At 42.3% G+C, this 18,732-nt stretch overlaps 1 protein-coding gene across 1 annotated transcript in view; it reads left to right on the forward strand.

The window, feature by feature from the left end:
• The first annotated feature begins 2,350 nt into the window (after nt 1-2,350).
• Nucleotides 2,351-18,732, forward strand: part of chrna8 (cholinergic receptor, nicotinic, alpha 8) — a 313,552-nt gene continuing 297,170 nt past the window's right edge. The window contains exon 1 of the mRNA XM_052019719.1: nt 2,351-2,430. Coding sequence (XP_051875679.1) covers nt 2,352-2,430 — 79 coding nt within the window. The 5' untranslated portion in view covers nt 2,351. The remainder of the gene's footprint in view (nt 2,431-18,732) is intronic.

Below are 18,732 nucleotides of genomic sequence, written 5' to 3' on the forward strand. Positions count from 1 at the left end.
AGCATCAGATTGCCCAAATTTGGCATTTCCTCTGCCAATATGGTATGGGTATTACCAGCTAAATGAAGTCTTCCAGTCCTGTAAGACCCCATGATCTCCGTGCAATACCACTATAGAGAACAGGACATTTATCGTACCAACACTCCTTCATTTACATGACCTCAAAACTTCAGTCTTCCACTGGTGCATTGCAGGGTATGGGTGTGTTGGATCATGGATGCAGAAAGTTAACATGAAGGTATAGCAAGGTGTTCAGCAGGTAAACACTATCATGGCCTTTAATGTCAGGGGATGGAATACAAGAATAAAGTAAACTTGTTGTGGTAATATGTGGCTTTGGTGAGACCACACCTGGATTAGTTTTGTGCTCTGTATCTAAGGAAGGATATATCTGCCTTGGAGACAGTGCTAGACTGATGCTTCAGGCGAGGAGATTGCATTATGAAGTGAGGTTGTTTAAGATTGACCTATGTTTACTGAAGTTAAGAAGAATGAGAGAGGATGTCTCTGGAATTTTGAAAGATGCTGAGAGGGATGTACTAGGTTGATGCTGAGGGGCAGTTTCCTCAAACTAAAGAGCCTACAACCAGGGGCATGATTTCAGGATAAGAGAGCATCCAGTTAGAAGTGAGATAAGTAGAAACTTCATACTCAGAGGACTGTAAATCTTTGAAATTTTCTACTGCAGAGGGTTGCAGAAGCTCAGACATAGAGTATAATCAAGACTGAAACAAATAGATGTTTGGGATATGGAGACTGGACAGGAAAGTGTAAGTGTCAACTCAAGCATGATTTAATTGAATGGTGTAGAGGCTCAAAGGGCCATGTGACCTACTCTTGACCCTGGTCCTTATATTTGTGAGTTTTGACCTTTAAATCTGTCTGAAATGAAATATAAAATTCACGTTTTATACATTGCGTTGCACTATGAAAATGCAAATAGTTTGTACAAAAACAGCAATTCTACAGAAGTTTTTGCATGGAATATTTTTTCAAAAGAAAGAAAAGTCATTGCATCATAGGTTGCATGATCCTTAACATTAAAGGGGGATATAGATATATTACAATTTTGAAATGTGGAAAAAGAGGCTATATAAATGCAACTTTCCCTCTATTTCCCCCTATCCCATGGTCATATTGAGCAAAACACACAATAAGATAGCACACAAGCATTTTAATATACTTCTGAAATTTGGTTCAATTGATATCAATAGAATCAAATTTTGAAAGTGAAGTGAAATGTGCAATGCCCACATGCCCAATATCAGAACTTGGACATTTTGAATAAAAAGTCAAGACATCCAATTGGTACTGGGATGAAACACCAGGCTTCCTCTGCCAGCAAAATCCCCATATATTCGAGATAAACTGAAAAATGTCACCTCGTGACACGTCTTGCCATTGGGCAGCTGTGCTGACATGCAATCTATGTTATGTGTTGTTATGTAGTTGTAATAAAGAACTACAGTTCCCAGTAGGCAACGCAAGGGGTCACATGGGAGAACAGGAAGTGACTGTGAAAGAGCGGGAAAGGAAGCCTGTCTGTTGCAGTTGTTTTAATAAACGTTCAGATGTTAAACCCACGCGAAGTTTGTCTCGTGATGAAGAACAAACATAACACAATCTTGAAGGAAGACCATAAAACCACCACTACCATTGTGGATTTCTGAAGAATTGAGATCTTACTGGATTTAATATAATTACATAGCAAAACTGATAATTACATAGTAAAACATAGTAAAACTGATGATAGTAAAACATAGTAAACCATTGGGAAATCCTCAAGGTTCAGTCTCTTGCTCGCTAGGTGATGTTTCCCATGCTGCCCATCCTCTCACTACAGTCCTGGTTCCCACACTCCCCATCCACTCGATGTAGCAGCTCCCATGCTCCCCTGCCGCTCACTGGGGCCCTGGCTCCTGCACTCCCCACTACATCCGCCGACTTCTCGGCTCCCTGTGCTCCCTGTGCACTCATTAGGGCCCTGGTCCATGCACCCCTTTTAAACCTACTGAGGCCTTGTTTCCTGCTCTTCCTTTAAACTTACCAGGTTTACTAGAATGTTACTGCGTAACATCTAAAATAAAGGTAACTTAAAACTGTGAGAGTATGAGTAAAATAACATCTAATAGTCTGGAGAATCTGCTAGTCAGGCACAACCAAAATACCAAGCATGGCAGATTAAGAGTTTCATGTTATACCACTTTGAATCAAAATACCGCAGCATAAATGTATTCTGAGTGTTTTGTCCAGAGTATGACCATGTTCAATTCATTACCATTTTTGATTAGAGATACCCTGAGGCATTACAGATGCATGAGAAACAAAGGACTGCAGATGCTGGAATCTTGATGAAAAACACGATGATGCTGGAGGAACTCAGCAGGCCAGGCAACATCTGTGAAGAAAAGCAGGCAGTCAACGTTTCAGGTCAGGACCCTTCTTCAAAACCGAATATAAGAAAAGAGGAAGCCCAATATATAGGAGGGAAAAAGCAGAGCAGTGATAGGTGGACAAAAGAGGGGAGGTGGGGTGGGCACAAGGTGGTGATAGGTAGATGCAGGTAAGAGATAATGATAGGCTGGTGCGAGGGAAGAAGGGAGAGCAGATCCACTGGAGGATGGGTCAAAGGTAAGGAGAGAAAGGAAAAAATGGGTAGAAAAAAGAGAGATGGGCTAGGAAAGGGAGGAAGAGAAGAAGCATGGTGGGGGGGTGTAGTTATGGGGGAGGGGGGTGGAGATTACTTAAAGTGGGAGAATTCAATATTCATGCTGTTAGGCGGCAAGGTTCCAAGATGGAAAATGAGGTGCTGTTCTCCTGGCCTCCTGGCAGTGGAGGAGGCCGGGGACTGACACATCAGTGATAGTGTGGGAGGGGGAGTTCAAGTGACTGGTAACAGGGAAATGCAGATCATGGTTACAGACAGAGCGCAGGTGTTCTGCGAAATGGTCACCTAGTCTGCGTTTGGTCTCACCAACGTAGAGGAGGCCACACTTGGAGCACCGAATGCAGTAGATAATATTAATAGAGGTGCAGGTGAATCTCTGTCTCACCTGAAAGGGCTGTTTGGGTCCCTGGGTGGAGGTGATGGAGGTGGTGTAGGGGCAGGTGTTGTACCTATGGCGGGAGCAGTGGAAAGTTGCCGGGATGGGAGCGGGATGGGTGGGGGGGCAAAGAGTGAATGTGGGAGTTGTGGAGAGAGCAGTCCCTGTGAAAGGCAGAAAGGGGTGGGGAGGGGAAGATATGCTTGGTGGTGGGGTCCTGTTGAAGATGGCGGAAGTGGCAGAGAATGATGCGTTGGATACGTAGGCTGGTGGGATGAAATGTGAGGACAAGGGGGACCCGATCCCTGTTGGGTCTGGGAGAGGTGGGGGTGAGAGTGGAGGTGCGGGAAATGGCAGAGATAAGGGTGCGAGTTCTCTCGACCACAGTCAGGGAGAAGCCCCAGTTAGAAAAGAAGTTGGACATCTCGGCTGTCCTGGATTGGAAAGCCTCATCATGGGAGCAGATGTAGTGGAGGCAGGGAAATTGAGAAAAAGGCAACCTTGAAAGAGACAGGGTGGGAGGAGCTGTAATCAAAGTAGCTGTGGGCATCAGTGGATTTGTAGAAGATGTTGGTAAATAAGGAGTCTCCTGAGATGGAGATGGAAAGATCGAGGAAGGAGAGAAAGGTGTCAGAGATAGTCCAAGTATGTTGGAGAGCAGGGTGAAAACTAGCGGTGAAATTTATGAAACTGTCGAGTTCCACACAGGTACAAGAGATGAAACCAGTGCAGTCGTCGATATAGCGGAGAAGGAGTTGATGAATGGGACCAGAGCAGGCTTGGAACAGAGACTGTTCAATGTAGCCAACAAAGAGGCAGGCATAGCTAGGGCCCGTGCAAGTGCCCATAGCTACGCCCTTGGTCTGTAGAGAGTGAGCGGGATCAAAAGTGAAATTGTTAAGGGTGAGGACAAGTTTAGCCAGGCTGAGGAGAGTGTTCATGGAAGGGGACTGGTTCTGTCTCTGGTCAAGAAAGAAGTGGAGGGCAGTGAGGCCGTCATGATGGTCATCATTCCCCATCATGACAGATCTTCTTCTCAGCTATTGAGTTTTTTTGCCCCTCCACTTCTGATGCTCTGCTAAACTGCCAGATCCCACAGGTGCTGAGTGTTAGCAATGATTTCCCAGTTATCTGTGTTGACGCTCACTATGTTTATGTTAAGTATTCAGTTGTTCTTGTCATAAAAATATGGATGCCCAGTAGGTATTGATCAACATCCATCCAATTAACATGGCCAATCAGCTGCAAATGGCTTGATAATGAGTGAATGCTGACAGATTTGGTGCAATCAAGGACATCTACTATGTCCTGCTAGGAGATCCCTGGGATGCATCTCAGATAGCAAGCATGGAAATTGTAAATTCTGTTCTCGTGCTTTGCTTGTGCTATTCAGGCATCATTACTGCAGAAGACACAAGCTTGGTAGACTGACAGTTTCTCTTCAGCTTGCTGTTGTTCCACACCATCTTTCTCCATTTGGACACAGCAGTTGCAGCATTCATGATGTCCTTGTTGATTTCAGCATCAAGTGAGATTGTGGGTAATTGTGAGGCCTGGATATGCCTCAGTTTCTACTAACACATTATCAACATTAAATGATGGTGCAATGGCAGCATCCTGAGCCATGACATTCTCCATTCTGATGCTAAAGGACAATGCAAATTCTTTACATGAGACAGTCTGTCTAGCAGCTGTTGCTAGTATTCCTCAGTGTGAGATACTGGTGCAGTGTATCCTCGATGAGAACCTATTGCACTTGTGTCTTAGTTCTTGGCAGGCAAGGTAGAAGAGCTTCTGGTGTGCAAATAGATATTCACTGTGGATGGGATGAAGATATGCAAGGACATGATTTTTGCTTCTTTCTGCAACAAACATCCAACCATTTCCCCTCCACCAACACTCTCATCCAGCTGGCTGAACTTGTTCTTACTCTGAACAACTTTTGGCTCCTCGCACTACCTACAAATCAAAGGTGTAGCCATGAGCATTCGCTAAACGTGTCTTTTGTTGGCTATTGGAACAGTCCCTGTTCCAAACGCCTTCGGACATCACTCCCCAACTCTTTCTCCGTTACACCAACAAATGCATTGGCTCAATTCAGAAGGTACCATTAAGGTGATGATGTTATTCCTCTTTATGACATTGATTTCATTCACATATATCGCTTGCTCGATATGGCGAATGAATTTTATAGTCTTGAATTTGCATGTCTGATAAATTCTGTTCTATTTTTGGTATTGGTATTGGTTTATTGTCACTTGTACCGAGGTACAGTGAAAAACTTGTCTTGCATACCGATCGTACAGGTCAGTTCATTACACAGTGCAGTTACATTAAGTTAGTACAGAGTTCATTGATGTAGTACAGGTAACAACAATAACAGTACAGAGTAAAGTGTCAAGTTACAGAGAAAGTGCAGTGCAATAAGATGCGAGGTCACAACAAGGTAGATCGTGAGGTCATAGTCCATCTCATTGTATAAGGGAATCGTTCAATAGTCTTATCACAGTGGGGTAGAAGCTGTCCTTAAGTCTGGTGGTACATACCCTCAGGCTCCTCTATCTTCTGCCTGATGGAAGGGGAGAGAAGAGAGGATGACCCGGGTGGGTAGGGTCTTTGATTATGCTGGCTGCTTCACCAAGACAACGAGAGGTAAAGATAGAGTCCAAGGAGGGGAGGCTGGTGTCCGTGATGCACTGGGCTGTGTCCACAACTCTCTGCAGTTTCTTGTGGTCCTGGGCAGAGCAGTTGCCGTACCAAGCCATGATGCATCCAGATAGGATGCTTTCTATGGTGCATTGGTAAAAGTTGGTGAGAGTCAAAGGAGACAAACTGAATTTCTTTAGCCTCCTGAGGAAGTAGAAGCGCTGGTGAGCTTTCTTGGCCATGGTATCTATGTGATTTGACAGGACAGGCTGTTGGTGATGTTCACTCCCACGAACTTGAAGCTCTCAACCCTATCGACCTCAGCACCATTGATGTAGACAGGTGCATGTACACTGCCCCCTTTCCTGAAGTCAATGACCAGCTCTTTTGTTTTGTAGACATTGAGGGAAAGGTTGTTGTCATGACACCATTCCACTAAGCTCTCTATCTCCTTCCTATACTCCAGCTCATTGCTGTTTGAGATACCGCCTACAACGGTGGTATCATCCGCAAACTTGTAGATGGAGTTATAGCAGAATCTGGCCACACAGTCATGAGTGTATAGGGAGTAGGGTAGAGGGCTGAGGACGCAGCCTTGTGGGGCACCAGTGTTGAGAATAATCGTGCCGGAGGTATTGCTGCCTATCCTCACTGATTGCGGTCTGTCTGTTAGAAAGTCAAGGATCCAGTTACAGAGGGAGGTGTTGAGTCCTAGGTCTCGGAGTTTGGTGACAAGCTTGCTTGGGATTATTATATTGAAGGCAGAGCTGTAGTCAATAAACAATAGTCTAACACAGGTGTCTTTACTGTCCAGATGCTCCAGAGCTAAGTGTAGGGCCAGGGAAATGGCATCCACTGTAGACCTGTTTTGGCGATAGGTGAATTGCAGTGGGTCAAGATTGTCTGGGAGGCTGGAGTTGATGTGTGCCATGACCAACCTCTCAAAGCACTTCATGACGGTGGATGTCAGAGCCACTGGTCGGTAGTCATTGAGGCATGTTACCTTGCTTTTCTTCGGTACCGGGATGATAGTGGTCTTCTTAAAACAGGTGGGAACCTGAGATTGAAGCAGGGAGAGGTTAAGTATGTCCGCAAATACTTCTGCCAGCTGATCAGCACAAGATCGGATTGACCATTTGAATTGCCCAGCTCAAGCACTGAGATAACTGTTCAATTATATAAGGCTAGCTCACTTTACCAAACTCCCAGCAGAGCTGTGGCATTGCACTGTAATTTAGTCTGATGGGATTTATGAAAAATTTGGGCAACAGCTCAAATATGGTCACTTTCAAAAGAAATTTACTGAATGTGGGGTGACAACAGCAGAGATGAGGGTTTAGCAATGGCGGTACTTGGGTTGGGACAGAAACAGATGATGCTATGATGTTAGAAACGTGGTATTTTGTTGGAAAGAAGGTCAGGGCAGGAAATCAGCTCAGGCCAAATAGATTGATGAAGAGAGGCTGGCTATGGCATCTGCCTTAGCTGGAGATGGGGACAGAATCAATCGGCAGTGGGAAGAATTTCTGCAAGGGTTCAATGTCTGACAGAAAGAGGTTCAGGTTCATCCAGGATTGGCTGTTGAACAGGTTACAAGTAAGCACAGAAACAGTGCAACAGTCAAGTGGTATATCAAGTAGCATTGCTGCTTCACAGTTCCAGCAGCCCAAGTTCGAACCTGGCCTCTGGTGCAGTCTCAATGATGTTTGCACAATCTCCCAGTGATTGCATGGGCTTTTCTTTCAAACCCCAAAGACATGCTAATTGACAGGTTCATTGGCTACCGTAAAATATCTTCAGTGCAGATGGATGACAGGAAAACCAGGGAATTGATTGTATGTGTGTGAGAGTAGATTGCAGGGAAGTAAGTGGGAAAGGGGATTGATGGGATCAATCTGTGGACCGGCTTAGATTCAATTGGCCAAATGACCTCCTTTTATTTTGTAAGGAAGTATGAAAAAAATGTGTAGAAAGACTGGTGATGGAAAATTAAGCATGGATATATATGGAACCTGACCCCCAAATCTTGCATTGAAGATGATGGAGACAATGATAGATCCTTGAGAGACTCCAGAGCTTATTATGCAGAACAAGAAAAAGAGCCCAGTGTTGGAGGTACTCTAGTAATGATTGGATAGAGATGAGTATAAATAACTGAAGGCCCCACTATGAAGGGGCACAGAGGAGAGGCAATTGAAAAGGATGTTGAGGTTCATTGTGATGAAGGCTGCAAAGAGATTGAGGAAGGATTGAAGGATAGCTCAAGTAAGTATTGGACTGAGTTCTGTTTTGGTTAATGAAGTTCCATGGCGCAATGTTACTTCCCTCCCCGACAATAGTGTGTTTGAAGCCTCCTCTTTCAACATGGACTAAATGAAATCCACGTCTTGCTTTGTGCACACAATCCACAGCTCAAAAATAACCTTTTTAGAAGCTTTGCATGGTCAGGCAATAAAGAAAGGCAGGTTAGGAAACATATAACTTGGAACTATACATGGTACACAATTTGGATTAAAATTTACACATTGACACAAGGTATTTGCAAGAATACAGGAACACATTCTTTGTTTGAAATTGATGTTGGAATAGTTAATACAGAGTAGTTCACTGTTTCCTTCACTGGCACCTAATACCTTGAAGGGCATATACACATCTGAATTTTAACCATGTATGTAACTTCAGTTCATTTATGGATATGAATTCTTATTTATTCATTGACATCTGATTCTCCAAACTCAGCATTCACTCCCTCCACCATGAGTGCTTCATCTACAAAATGAATGACAGCAACTTACCAAGGTTTCTTTGCCAGAACCTCCAAATCCATAACCTTTTCTGCCTAGACAGATGGAAAAGAACAACCTGCAAGTTCCCATCCAAGTCACATGCCATTCTGACATGGAAATATACTGCCATTCCTTAATTGCCACTCTCTGCCAAAAAGCACTGTGGAATTACCTTCAACAGAAGGACTGCAATATAACAAGAAGTTGGCTCAATACCGCTTTGTCAAAGGCAATTAGGGACGAGCAACAAAGGCCGGCCTTCCTACTGATTCTGACATGCCACGAATAAGTAAATGAAAAATAAAATTAACTTCTGTCACTGAAGTGAAAAGACTGTCAAGGATGTTGTATAATTAAAGGAGTCTTTACATCACTATCTTAAAACATAATGTTTCGGGGTCAGTTCCTGAGGATTGGAGAATGGCTAATGTTATCCCACTTTTTAAGAAAGGAGGGAGGGAGAAAACGGGGAACTATCATCCAGTTAGCCTAACATCTGTGGTGGGGAAGATGCTAGAGTCCATTATTAAGGATGAAATAGCGGCATATTTGGATAGCAATGATATGATTGGGTCGAGTCAACATGGATTTACCAAGGGCAAATCATGCTTGACTAATCTACTGGAGTTTTTTGAGGATGTAACCAGGAAAATAGACGAGGGAGATTCAGTGGATGTTGTATACCTCGACTTTCAGAAGGCATTTGATAAAGTGCCGCACAGGAGATTGGTGGGTAAAATTAGGGCTCATGGAATTGGGAGGCAGGTATTAACATGGATAGAAAACTGGTTGGCGGATAGGAAACAAAGGGTAGGGGTGAATGGATGTTTCTCAGAATGGCAGGCCGTGACTAGTGGGGTGCCACAGGGCTCGGTGCTGGGACCACGGCTGTTTACGATCTATGTTGATGATTTAGATGAAGGCATTGTGAATAACATTAGCAAGTTTGCTGATGATACAAAGTTGGGTGGCAGTGCGACATGTGTAGAGGAAGTTAGGAGAATTCAAGGTGATTTGGATAGGTTGGGTAAGTGGGCAGATACTTGGCAGTTGAAGTTTAATGTGGATAAGTGTGAGGTTATCCACTTTGGGAGCAGGAACAGGAAGGTGGATTATTATCTGAATGGTGTGGAGTTAGGTAAGGGGGAAATACAAAGGGATCTAGGAGTCCTTGTTCATCAGTCACTGAAAGTGAATGAGCAAGTGCAGCAGGCAGTGATGAAGGCTAATGGAATGTTGGCCTGTATTACAAGGGGAATTGAGTACAAAAGCAAAGAGATTCTTTTGCATTTGTACAGGGCCCTGGTGAGACCACTCCTGGAGTATTGTGTACAGTTTTGGTCTCCAGGCTTAAGGAAGGATATCCTGGCTATAGAGGGCGTGCAGCGTAGGTTTACGAGGTTAATTCCGGGGACGTCGGGACTGTCTTATGCTGGGAGGTTGGAGAGACTGGGATTGTACACGCTGGAATTGAGAAGATTGAGACGGGATCTGATTGAAACATACAGGATTATTAAGGGATTGGACAAGATAGAGACAGGAAATATGTTCCAGATGTTGGGGAGGTCCAGGACCAGGGGGCATGATTTAAGAATAAGGGCTAGGCCATTTAGGACAGAGGTGAGGAAATACTTCTTCTCCCAGAGGGTTGTGAATTTGTGGAATGCACTGCCTCAGAGGGCAGTGGAGGCCAGTTCTCTGGGCTCTTTCAAGAAGGAGCTAGATAGGTTTCTTATAGATAGGGGAATCAAGGGATATGGGGACAAGGCAGGAACAGGATATTGATTGTTGAGGATCAGCTATGATCTCAAAATGGCGGTGCAGACTCAAAGGGCCAAATGGTCTACTTCTGTCTATTGTTGCAACTCAAGGACTTAGCGCGAGTATTGGGCAGTATTTATTTTACTCCATCCTTCCCCTCAATGAATTAAGAATGATCTTGTTTTGAACAAATATAATAGTCAATACGTGCATATACATAGCCAATTTATTCTTGTTAATGACATGCAAGCTGAAAGCAAAACTGCATTATTCATAAGAATGATCAAGGGACACCTATACAAAATATAAGAAATCCTGGTGCAAAAGAAGCCTTTCCTAACTGAAAACCCGTGAACCTCCCACTTGTGAGTATTTAAAGTAAGTGGGTCAATGCCTCCCTTAAAATCAGAGATAGATAATCTCAGGCAATGTTCAATTATCCCAACGGTTAATTTCAAACATGTCCTTTTGATTGGCTGAGGCTGGGGCTCAGGGCCCACCAGTTGCCCAATGGGATCACCTTGAGGTTGAATTGCATTAAAGGTTGAACAAACTCAGGAAAGAGAACAAAATGGAATTAAGGTATTTATTCACCACTTTTGAACTGGCTCAGAATGGTTTCTTTGGTTATCCTTCTTGACGCCAAATACAAATGCCCAGTGTATGTATGCTGCAAGTTCCTCCCATTTTACACCTGAAATTTCCATTGGTGTCCTAAGACCTTTATTTGCATAACTTGCTGATGAAATCCTCTGGTTCAGATAAGTGCTCTAATGGCCCATTTCCATGACTGAACAGAAATTGCAGTGCACATATCAGCATGGCCATGTAGTAACAAGGAGTATACTATCATTTGCTATTGCTACTGTCTCTTGTCACTTGAATACAGAACCAAAAAAATGGACTCACATCTGTAGAGCAAAATGTAAGGGACAAGAATGTTCTGAAAGCATTTTCATCTGTTCTGCTACTAGGGGTAATTTTAGCTTTGGGCAATATGAAATGGAATGTCCATTATAAAGCACCCTAATTTTCCTTCAAGTGAAGTCAATTGTTAGCATCCATTTAACACTATATTTCAGACTAAAAGTCTTCCTCATGTAAAATAGGCTGAATACATTCTGTTCCCTGGTTACTAATGTGGCATCCATGCCTAATTGTAGATTGATGTGAGTCCTGAATTAAATTTAAATTTTATTAGGTTAGTTTCAGGTCAGACCAGCCTGAAGTGAATCTCAATCACAATGACAGACTGCCACCAGCTCAGTTGTAATTATACAGTGATTCCTGAGTCACCACATGGAAATCAATTTGTGACCAAGCAATGGTTTCAATTGAGTTGCCCTGAATAAAGCAGCCGTCCAGTGTAAATGTCCTTTCTGATTACATTAACATCCGTCAAGAAAAATGCTATACATTCTCCATGGGGAAGGTTACTCTTCTGCATTTTGTGTAATAAAATGCTAAAGATTTCCATTTGAAATGGATTTATAACTTTGCTATAGTTTAAAAACCTTTCTTTAGAAAGTGCTATTTAATAATTGTTTAATAATTCCATGAACAGTTAGAAGACCAAAGTAATGATTTTGTTGATGGTGCAGATGGAGTATTTGCCAAGTTAGTTTGTTTTTCTACCTTTACAATATTAGGCATTAGATTCAACAGTACAAACAGACAGTGTCTCTTTTCCCTTAGGATAAGAATGCCAAGGCGTGACCTAATAGAGGTCTTTAAATTAATGGAAGTTTTGAAAGAGTGCATATAGAGAGAATATTTCCATTAGTGGGAAGAGCAAAAGCAGAGGCAGCAGCTTAAAGTAGTGACCAAGAAACACAATAGGAAACTTTTTTACCCAAAGAATTCTGAGGATATAGACATCACTGCCAAAGAGAATGATTAAAGTATATAACACAGGTGTACTTAAGGGAAGGCTGAACTTGATTATGAGGGAGAAGGGAATAGAGGGTTATGCCAATAGATTTAGATGAGGAAGGGCATTAGGAGGCTTAAGTGCCACATAAGCAGCATCAGAGACTCACTAATTCGAATGGCCTGTTTCTGTATTGTATATTCTATGTAATTCTATGTAACATTTCATCTATCTAATCTATCTATTTATTTAATGGTATTTAATCATCCTATATGGCAAAACAATGGTAGCAAACTGACACTTCATCACTAAAGGATTAGATTATAATTCTGAAATATCTCAAGTTTCATTTATACATTTAAATAGAGGAACACTATTGACATCTGCATTGCCACAGTTATTTACATAATTTTGTTCTAATTATCCATTCAATTTTCTCAATATAATGCTCTTTATTGAAATCATCAGCAGCCCCAGACATATTTACCTAAATGCATTAATAGCAGTGCCAATCATTTCAAGCTACCAAGAGGCTCTGAATCATGATATGCTTAATATATACACATTTGAAGAGAAGAGCATTATTGACATCTGCACCGCATAGTATCACTACAATCATTTCTGTAATTTTGTCCTGATTATACATTCAATCTTCTCAGTATATTGCAGTTGATTGAAATACATCAACAGCCCTAGGCATAATTCCCTTGTAGCAGTAACAATGATCTAAAACTATCAAGGAGCGGTAGGTGGCAGTATTGCATTGATGAGCATGCTGGAGAGCATGTGCAATACCAATGAAGATATTATAGAGGTTCCACAAATGGCTGCTGTGTTTGTGATGAAGCCATTTGCAGTATATGTAAATTTAATGTTAAACACCAGAATGGTCAACCATTGTGGAAAACATACAAAATTAACATGGCCACAACCAAAAACCATTGACATGCTACCTTGTTCTTATTACGCCTTTGTATCTTCTAGGAATTTATTTGCCAAGGCATCAGCCAAAATCATCAGGAGCTTCATTAGATGGATAGCGTCCTATGAGTAACAGAAGGCATCATCCTATTTTCACTGGCTACTGAGTAAAATGTCTGCTGGCACCCCCCTCAGTGGATTTTGCTGAAGCAGCAGTAGAGGTTCTGCTGTGTAAGCAGTGCATTACATTCCATAGCCCAATATCTTGTTGTTGATTCAAATCGTCAGCATTCATAGGCAATATTTACCTGATAGTAGTGCTAATGATACCAAACTGCTTGAGGATGAAGAGTGCTGTGGGTGGATATGGCCATCCTTCATGAGGAAATCAACCTCCCACCAACACTGCTGGAGAGTAGGGGCAGCTGCTCCAAAATTACATCTGGCTTACCACCTCAGACAGCTATAGAAGCAAAAGTGTTTAGTTTGAAGACTGCAAGCTGGAACAGCAGAACTTATGTGTACCCCAGCATGCCTGAGACACTTTTGTCCTTTGCATTTCCAACAAAGGAAGCAAGACTTGCATTTCCATAAGTGCCTTTCAAGTCCCAAAGTCCCCTTAACCAATGGAGGAAATTATTTCTAAATTTTGCTACTCTAGTAATGTAAAAAATGCATCACCACAGCATCACCTCACAGACTATACACCCACCTTCCCCTCCTGCCAGGCTCCTCCTGCCTCATTTGCGGAAAAGTCCTCAGGTCCCATGTTGACCTCATCAGCCACCTCAGAACCCACAGTGGAAGCAGGTCACCCTTGATCCCGAGGAATTGCCTGAAAAACAAAAGGAGGAAGAAGAAGACGGAGAAGCGACTACAATCCAGTTGAGACATGGTAAGCTCCCACAAACAGAAAATGTACAGGTCCTCCCCAGGTTACAACAGGATTCTATTCCTGTGAGGTGTTCATAATCCAGACAGTTCAGAAGTTAGAAATGCGGCTGCGAACCAAGTTCCTGCATGGCAGAAGATGTCTGCAGCCCCGCAGCAACTGGTAAATCCATCCCGCTGGTCTCCCAAACACTTGTCCAGGCTGTTCATGTTGAGCGCTCGTAAAGCTGGGGAGGACCTGTAATGTGATATTGATCAGATAACGTCTTAGTGATGGGGATTGATTGACAAATTTTGGTCAGGGCACCAGTGTAGCTACCTTAACCTTCCTCAAAGTAATTTTTGTGATGTTTTACATCCAACAGAAAACATTTCTGACAGTGTAGCAATCACTTATAGCTCCTCTTGAAAATATCAGTCAAGATTTCATGCTCAAGCCTCTGAAGGGGGGGCCTGGTACCCATACCTTCTATGTCAGAGGCAGGAGGGCTACCACTAGAGTCACACAGGCACTAATTTTCCAGGCAGGTGGTCATCTCATAAACATAGGCAAGTCCCAGGGTGTTCAACTGGAACATAGAACTGAAGCTTATATAACAGTAAAAACAATACTACTTGTGTTTCCAGGATATGTGTCTCACTGGCTAGGCCAGCAGCTATTGTCCTTGAGAAGGTGAGACCCTTTCTTGAATCACTGTTGTCCTTCCAGTGGAGTTCCTCCCTTACTGCTGTTGGGGAAGCAGTTCCCACAAGTTTCCAGTTCCCTGTGATGATAAGTGAATGGTAATATTTTTCCAAGCTGATGTGTGATTTGGAGAGGAATCTGCAGGTGGTGGTGTTCCCATGCACCTACTGCCATTGCCCTTCTTGGTGGTAGAGGTTATGCGCAGGGTGGTTGTTTTCAGAATATTAATTTTCTAGATGACATACACTACAGCTGCTGTGTGTCAGTGGTGAAGGGAATGAACGTTTGAAGTGATGGATTGGGTACCAATCAAGGTGTTGCTTTGTCCAGATGGTGTCAAGCTTCTTGAAAGTTATTGAAACTGCACTCATCCAGCTGAATGGAGAGTATTCCATCACACTCTTGATTTGTGCCTTGCCACAGCTCATGCAAAGTTCCACTCCCCAGATTCAAATGCATATCAAGCCCAGCTCGTCTCTCACAATCCATGATTGGCTGATTCAGTTGTTTAATTCCATTCATGTTGTCGACCCTCCTTATCCCCAGTCTTATAACTGCCTAAAAGCTCTTCACCACCAGTCATGATCCTGCATAGCTTCGATTTTCTTCCTCCACTATTGGTACCTAGGCCTTAAATTTTAGAAATCAGTACCTAAATCTCCTTTAAGTTACTCCTTAAAGCCTACTTATTTGACCAAACATTTGATCACGTGTCTTAATGTCTTTTTACATGGATCAGTGTCATTCTATGATAGCACTCCTGTATATATATTGCTGATGTTTTTGGAAAGGAAACCCATGAACAATTGTACCATGAATCAAGCAGCTGTAGTGAATATTTTACATGAAGTACAGTAATAAAACAATAACAGTAGCAAGGGCCAGGCAAAGACCATCTTCCACAAGTGAAAATCTAACCACCTATCCTTGATTTTCAATGCATCACCATTGCCAGTTACCCCACTGTCAACATCATTAGGGTCACTATTAGGTTACAAAGGGGTCACCACTGAGGTCAATAAGCTTAATTGAAACAGCAGGTCGGAGCCACAGAAGCATAGAGCATGGAAACAAGCCCTTCAGCCCAAATCATCCATGCTGACCAAGATGCCCATCTAAGAGAGCCCCAGAAGCTGGGTATCCTGTGGCAAGTGACTCACCTCCTGATTCATTAAAACTTTTACACTATCTGCAAGACAAAAAACCTGGTGCCTGATGAAATTCTCTCAATTGTTTGGATGAATATTGCTCCAAAAGCACTCAAAAAAAACCTCACCAGGATTCAGGATAAAGCAATCCACTTGATTAGCGCTTAGATTTCCACTGTTCATTCTCCCCACCACCAGCATACAGTGGCAGCAGTGTCTACTATCTACAAATTGTATTGAACTTTTTTATCCAGGCTATTCTGACAGAACCTCCCAAATCTGAAACCTGTACTACCTAGAAGGATGGGGACAGGAGGTTCATGAGAACACCACCACTTGCACATTGCCTTCCAAGTCATCCTTTGAAATATATCACACAATTCCTCTATTGTCACTGGCTCTAAATCCTGGAACTCCCTACCCAATAGAAAAATGGGAATACCTTCACCTCATGGAGACCACTAGTTTGAGAAGGCAGCTCATCTCCACTTTCCTCAAAGGCTTTTAAGGATAAGCAATAAATGCCAATGATGGTCATGTCCTGTAAGTGAATAAAATGTTAGGGGGTGGCCAAGTGGATGTAGATGTTACTGTAGCCATACAAGTTCAAATGATTTTGGACTGAGACAAAATTGCAACTGCAAGTCATAGTTCATATTGAACATAAGACATGTTAAAACAGAGGTCTTGCGATGAGCTCAGGAAATAGAAGACAGATGAAATCACAGGACCTTCAGCATGTAAAAGTAGTACCACACCATGGTACAAAGCACCAGTTATGATATGAATAATAAGGCAAAGGGGTGATTATGTGGCTGGAGAAGTGGAATGGTAATGAGGGATTGGACACCTCAGACGTTGAATGGTGTGTTCAGGATGGATGGGCTTGACCCCAGCAGGGCTGGCACTGATGTCTTTGCATGAAAGGGAAAGAGGCAATGCAGAATTTCATATCCCTTTAAGGACACATCAAAACACTTCACAACCAGTGCAGGATTTTCAGAGTGCACTCACCACTGTAATGTGGGGATGAGACCTCAGTTGCAATAAAGCCATTGATGCTTGAAGAGGACCTTATGCTTTAAAAGAAAGGACTCAACATGGAACAAAAAGGAAATCAAAGAGGCAAAGAAAATGATTAAAAAAACTGAAGAGAAATGCAGCAAATTAAACAGAACAGATCAGAAGGTGGAGAGATTTGATAAAAAGAGAAATTCAAAAAGCCAGAAGCTGGTTTGAATGTATGCGCAAAACACTCTGAATAAAATTGGTGAGCTGTGAACATAGGTGGGAAAGTCCAACATATCATAATTAGCAGAGGTATGGCTTAGCCTAAAGCAAGGATGAACAGTAAATTTCAAATCCAGTGGGTCTAAAACCATAGAGTGTTAGTATGAATCAAACATTATATTGGTGCAGGAGAGATGGTCTCAGAAGATGATATTAGTTAGTTAGATTTTAAAATATTTTTCCTCCTTCAAACAAAAAACAAACTTTGCTTGAAAAACAAAAGCATCTCTCATTGCACTGAACTGCTTTTCTGAGCCTCACTCAGCAAAGTTCTGAAAATTTATAGAGACACAAGAGACTGTGGATGCTGAAATCTGGAGCAGTGCAAAAGGTGCTGGAGGAACTCAGCTGGTCGGGAAACATCTATGGAGGGAAATGGACAGTCAATGTTTCGGGTAGAGACCCTTCATCTGGACTGAAAATTTCTACACCAATTGTATTTTTCTTTTGGGTCATGAGGACTGGATCACAAGAACAATCACTTGTATTGACATAACACCTTTGCTGCAGCTAAATATCCCAGGAAGTCTTCTATATCTAATCTCCAAGAATAATTAAGTAAAGTCAATTGACTAAGCAATGGGTCAGAATTTGGGTCTGTATTCGACCAAGAGCAGAAGACAATCAGTAGAGAAATAGGAATTGCAGCTCATCACTTCAATCTTGTGCACGATTGTCTCTGCACGTGGCAGAATATATATGAAATAGGGCTGTCTTTAGATGACATAGTCTCCAGATTAATGCCTATAGATCTATGTGGCTTGTAGGACACTTATCAGCTTCTGTCTAGCATACAGAACGTACTCTCTGACTTATGGTGCACTTTCAGACCTGATGCTATGCTGACATTTGAATTACACCTCTGCTAAAAGCCGTAGTGCTCTGCTCGCAGCATGAATCCAAATCAATTTAAGTGAGACCTCCTCCAGCTGGGAGACATTCTTTTAACTAATAGTGGTACAATTGTCACTGGTACAAAGCAAGTCAATCATTCCTGAGGAAAATTGCAAACCATTAACTAATAACTGAGGCCATTGACAAGGGAAATAATATCACCATTGGCTGGTACCCTACAATGAGAATGGATCAGAGGAATTTGCTTCATAATTCTAATCACAATTAAGTTCTTTGGTTCTATTCATTGGAGGGGATACAAAAGTGGGAATTTGGTGAAGGAAAGATTTGAAGGAATTGTCTTTGTGTTTTCCTTCCCTATTCATCCTGAAATCAGGATTTGACTGAACCGTGTAGGTGGTTAAAGTCTGAACCCCTAAGAAGTGCTTCAAACTTTTCATGCAGCTCCTGGCTTAGTGCATAAATCACCACAGTGCTGTTTATCACATATTTTTACTTAATTTCATGAATCCTTTGTGGGGGATCCAATTGGTTGTATGCATCTAACATACCAACAACAGACAAAATTCAATTTCTTGGCCACATTTCTATAATAAAATACAATTATTTTTGTGGGACCATTTCTATGGAGGTACAGTGTAAGGGTTCAGTGGTAAGGGTACAGTGAGTACTAAAAGGAACACTCTTGTCAGTTCAGTCATATTGGTTATTAAGATAGATGCTAGATTCACAGACCCTTTCCTCATCTGAGGAGCCACATTTCTCAATGCAAAAGAATGGAGGCTGAAGGGCGGTGATGGGACAACATGATATTGAGGATGTTGAGGAGGTAAAA

This window comes from Pristis pectinata, chromosome 7 (genome assembly GCF_009764475.1).
Source record: "Pristis pectinata isolate sPriPec2 chromosome 7, sPriPec2.1.pri, whole genome shotgun sequence".
Lineage (NCBI taxonomy): Eukaryota > Metazoa > Chordata > Chondrichthyes > Rhinopristiformes > Pristidae > Pristis > Pristis pectinata.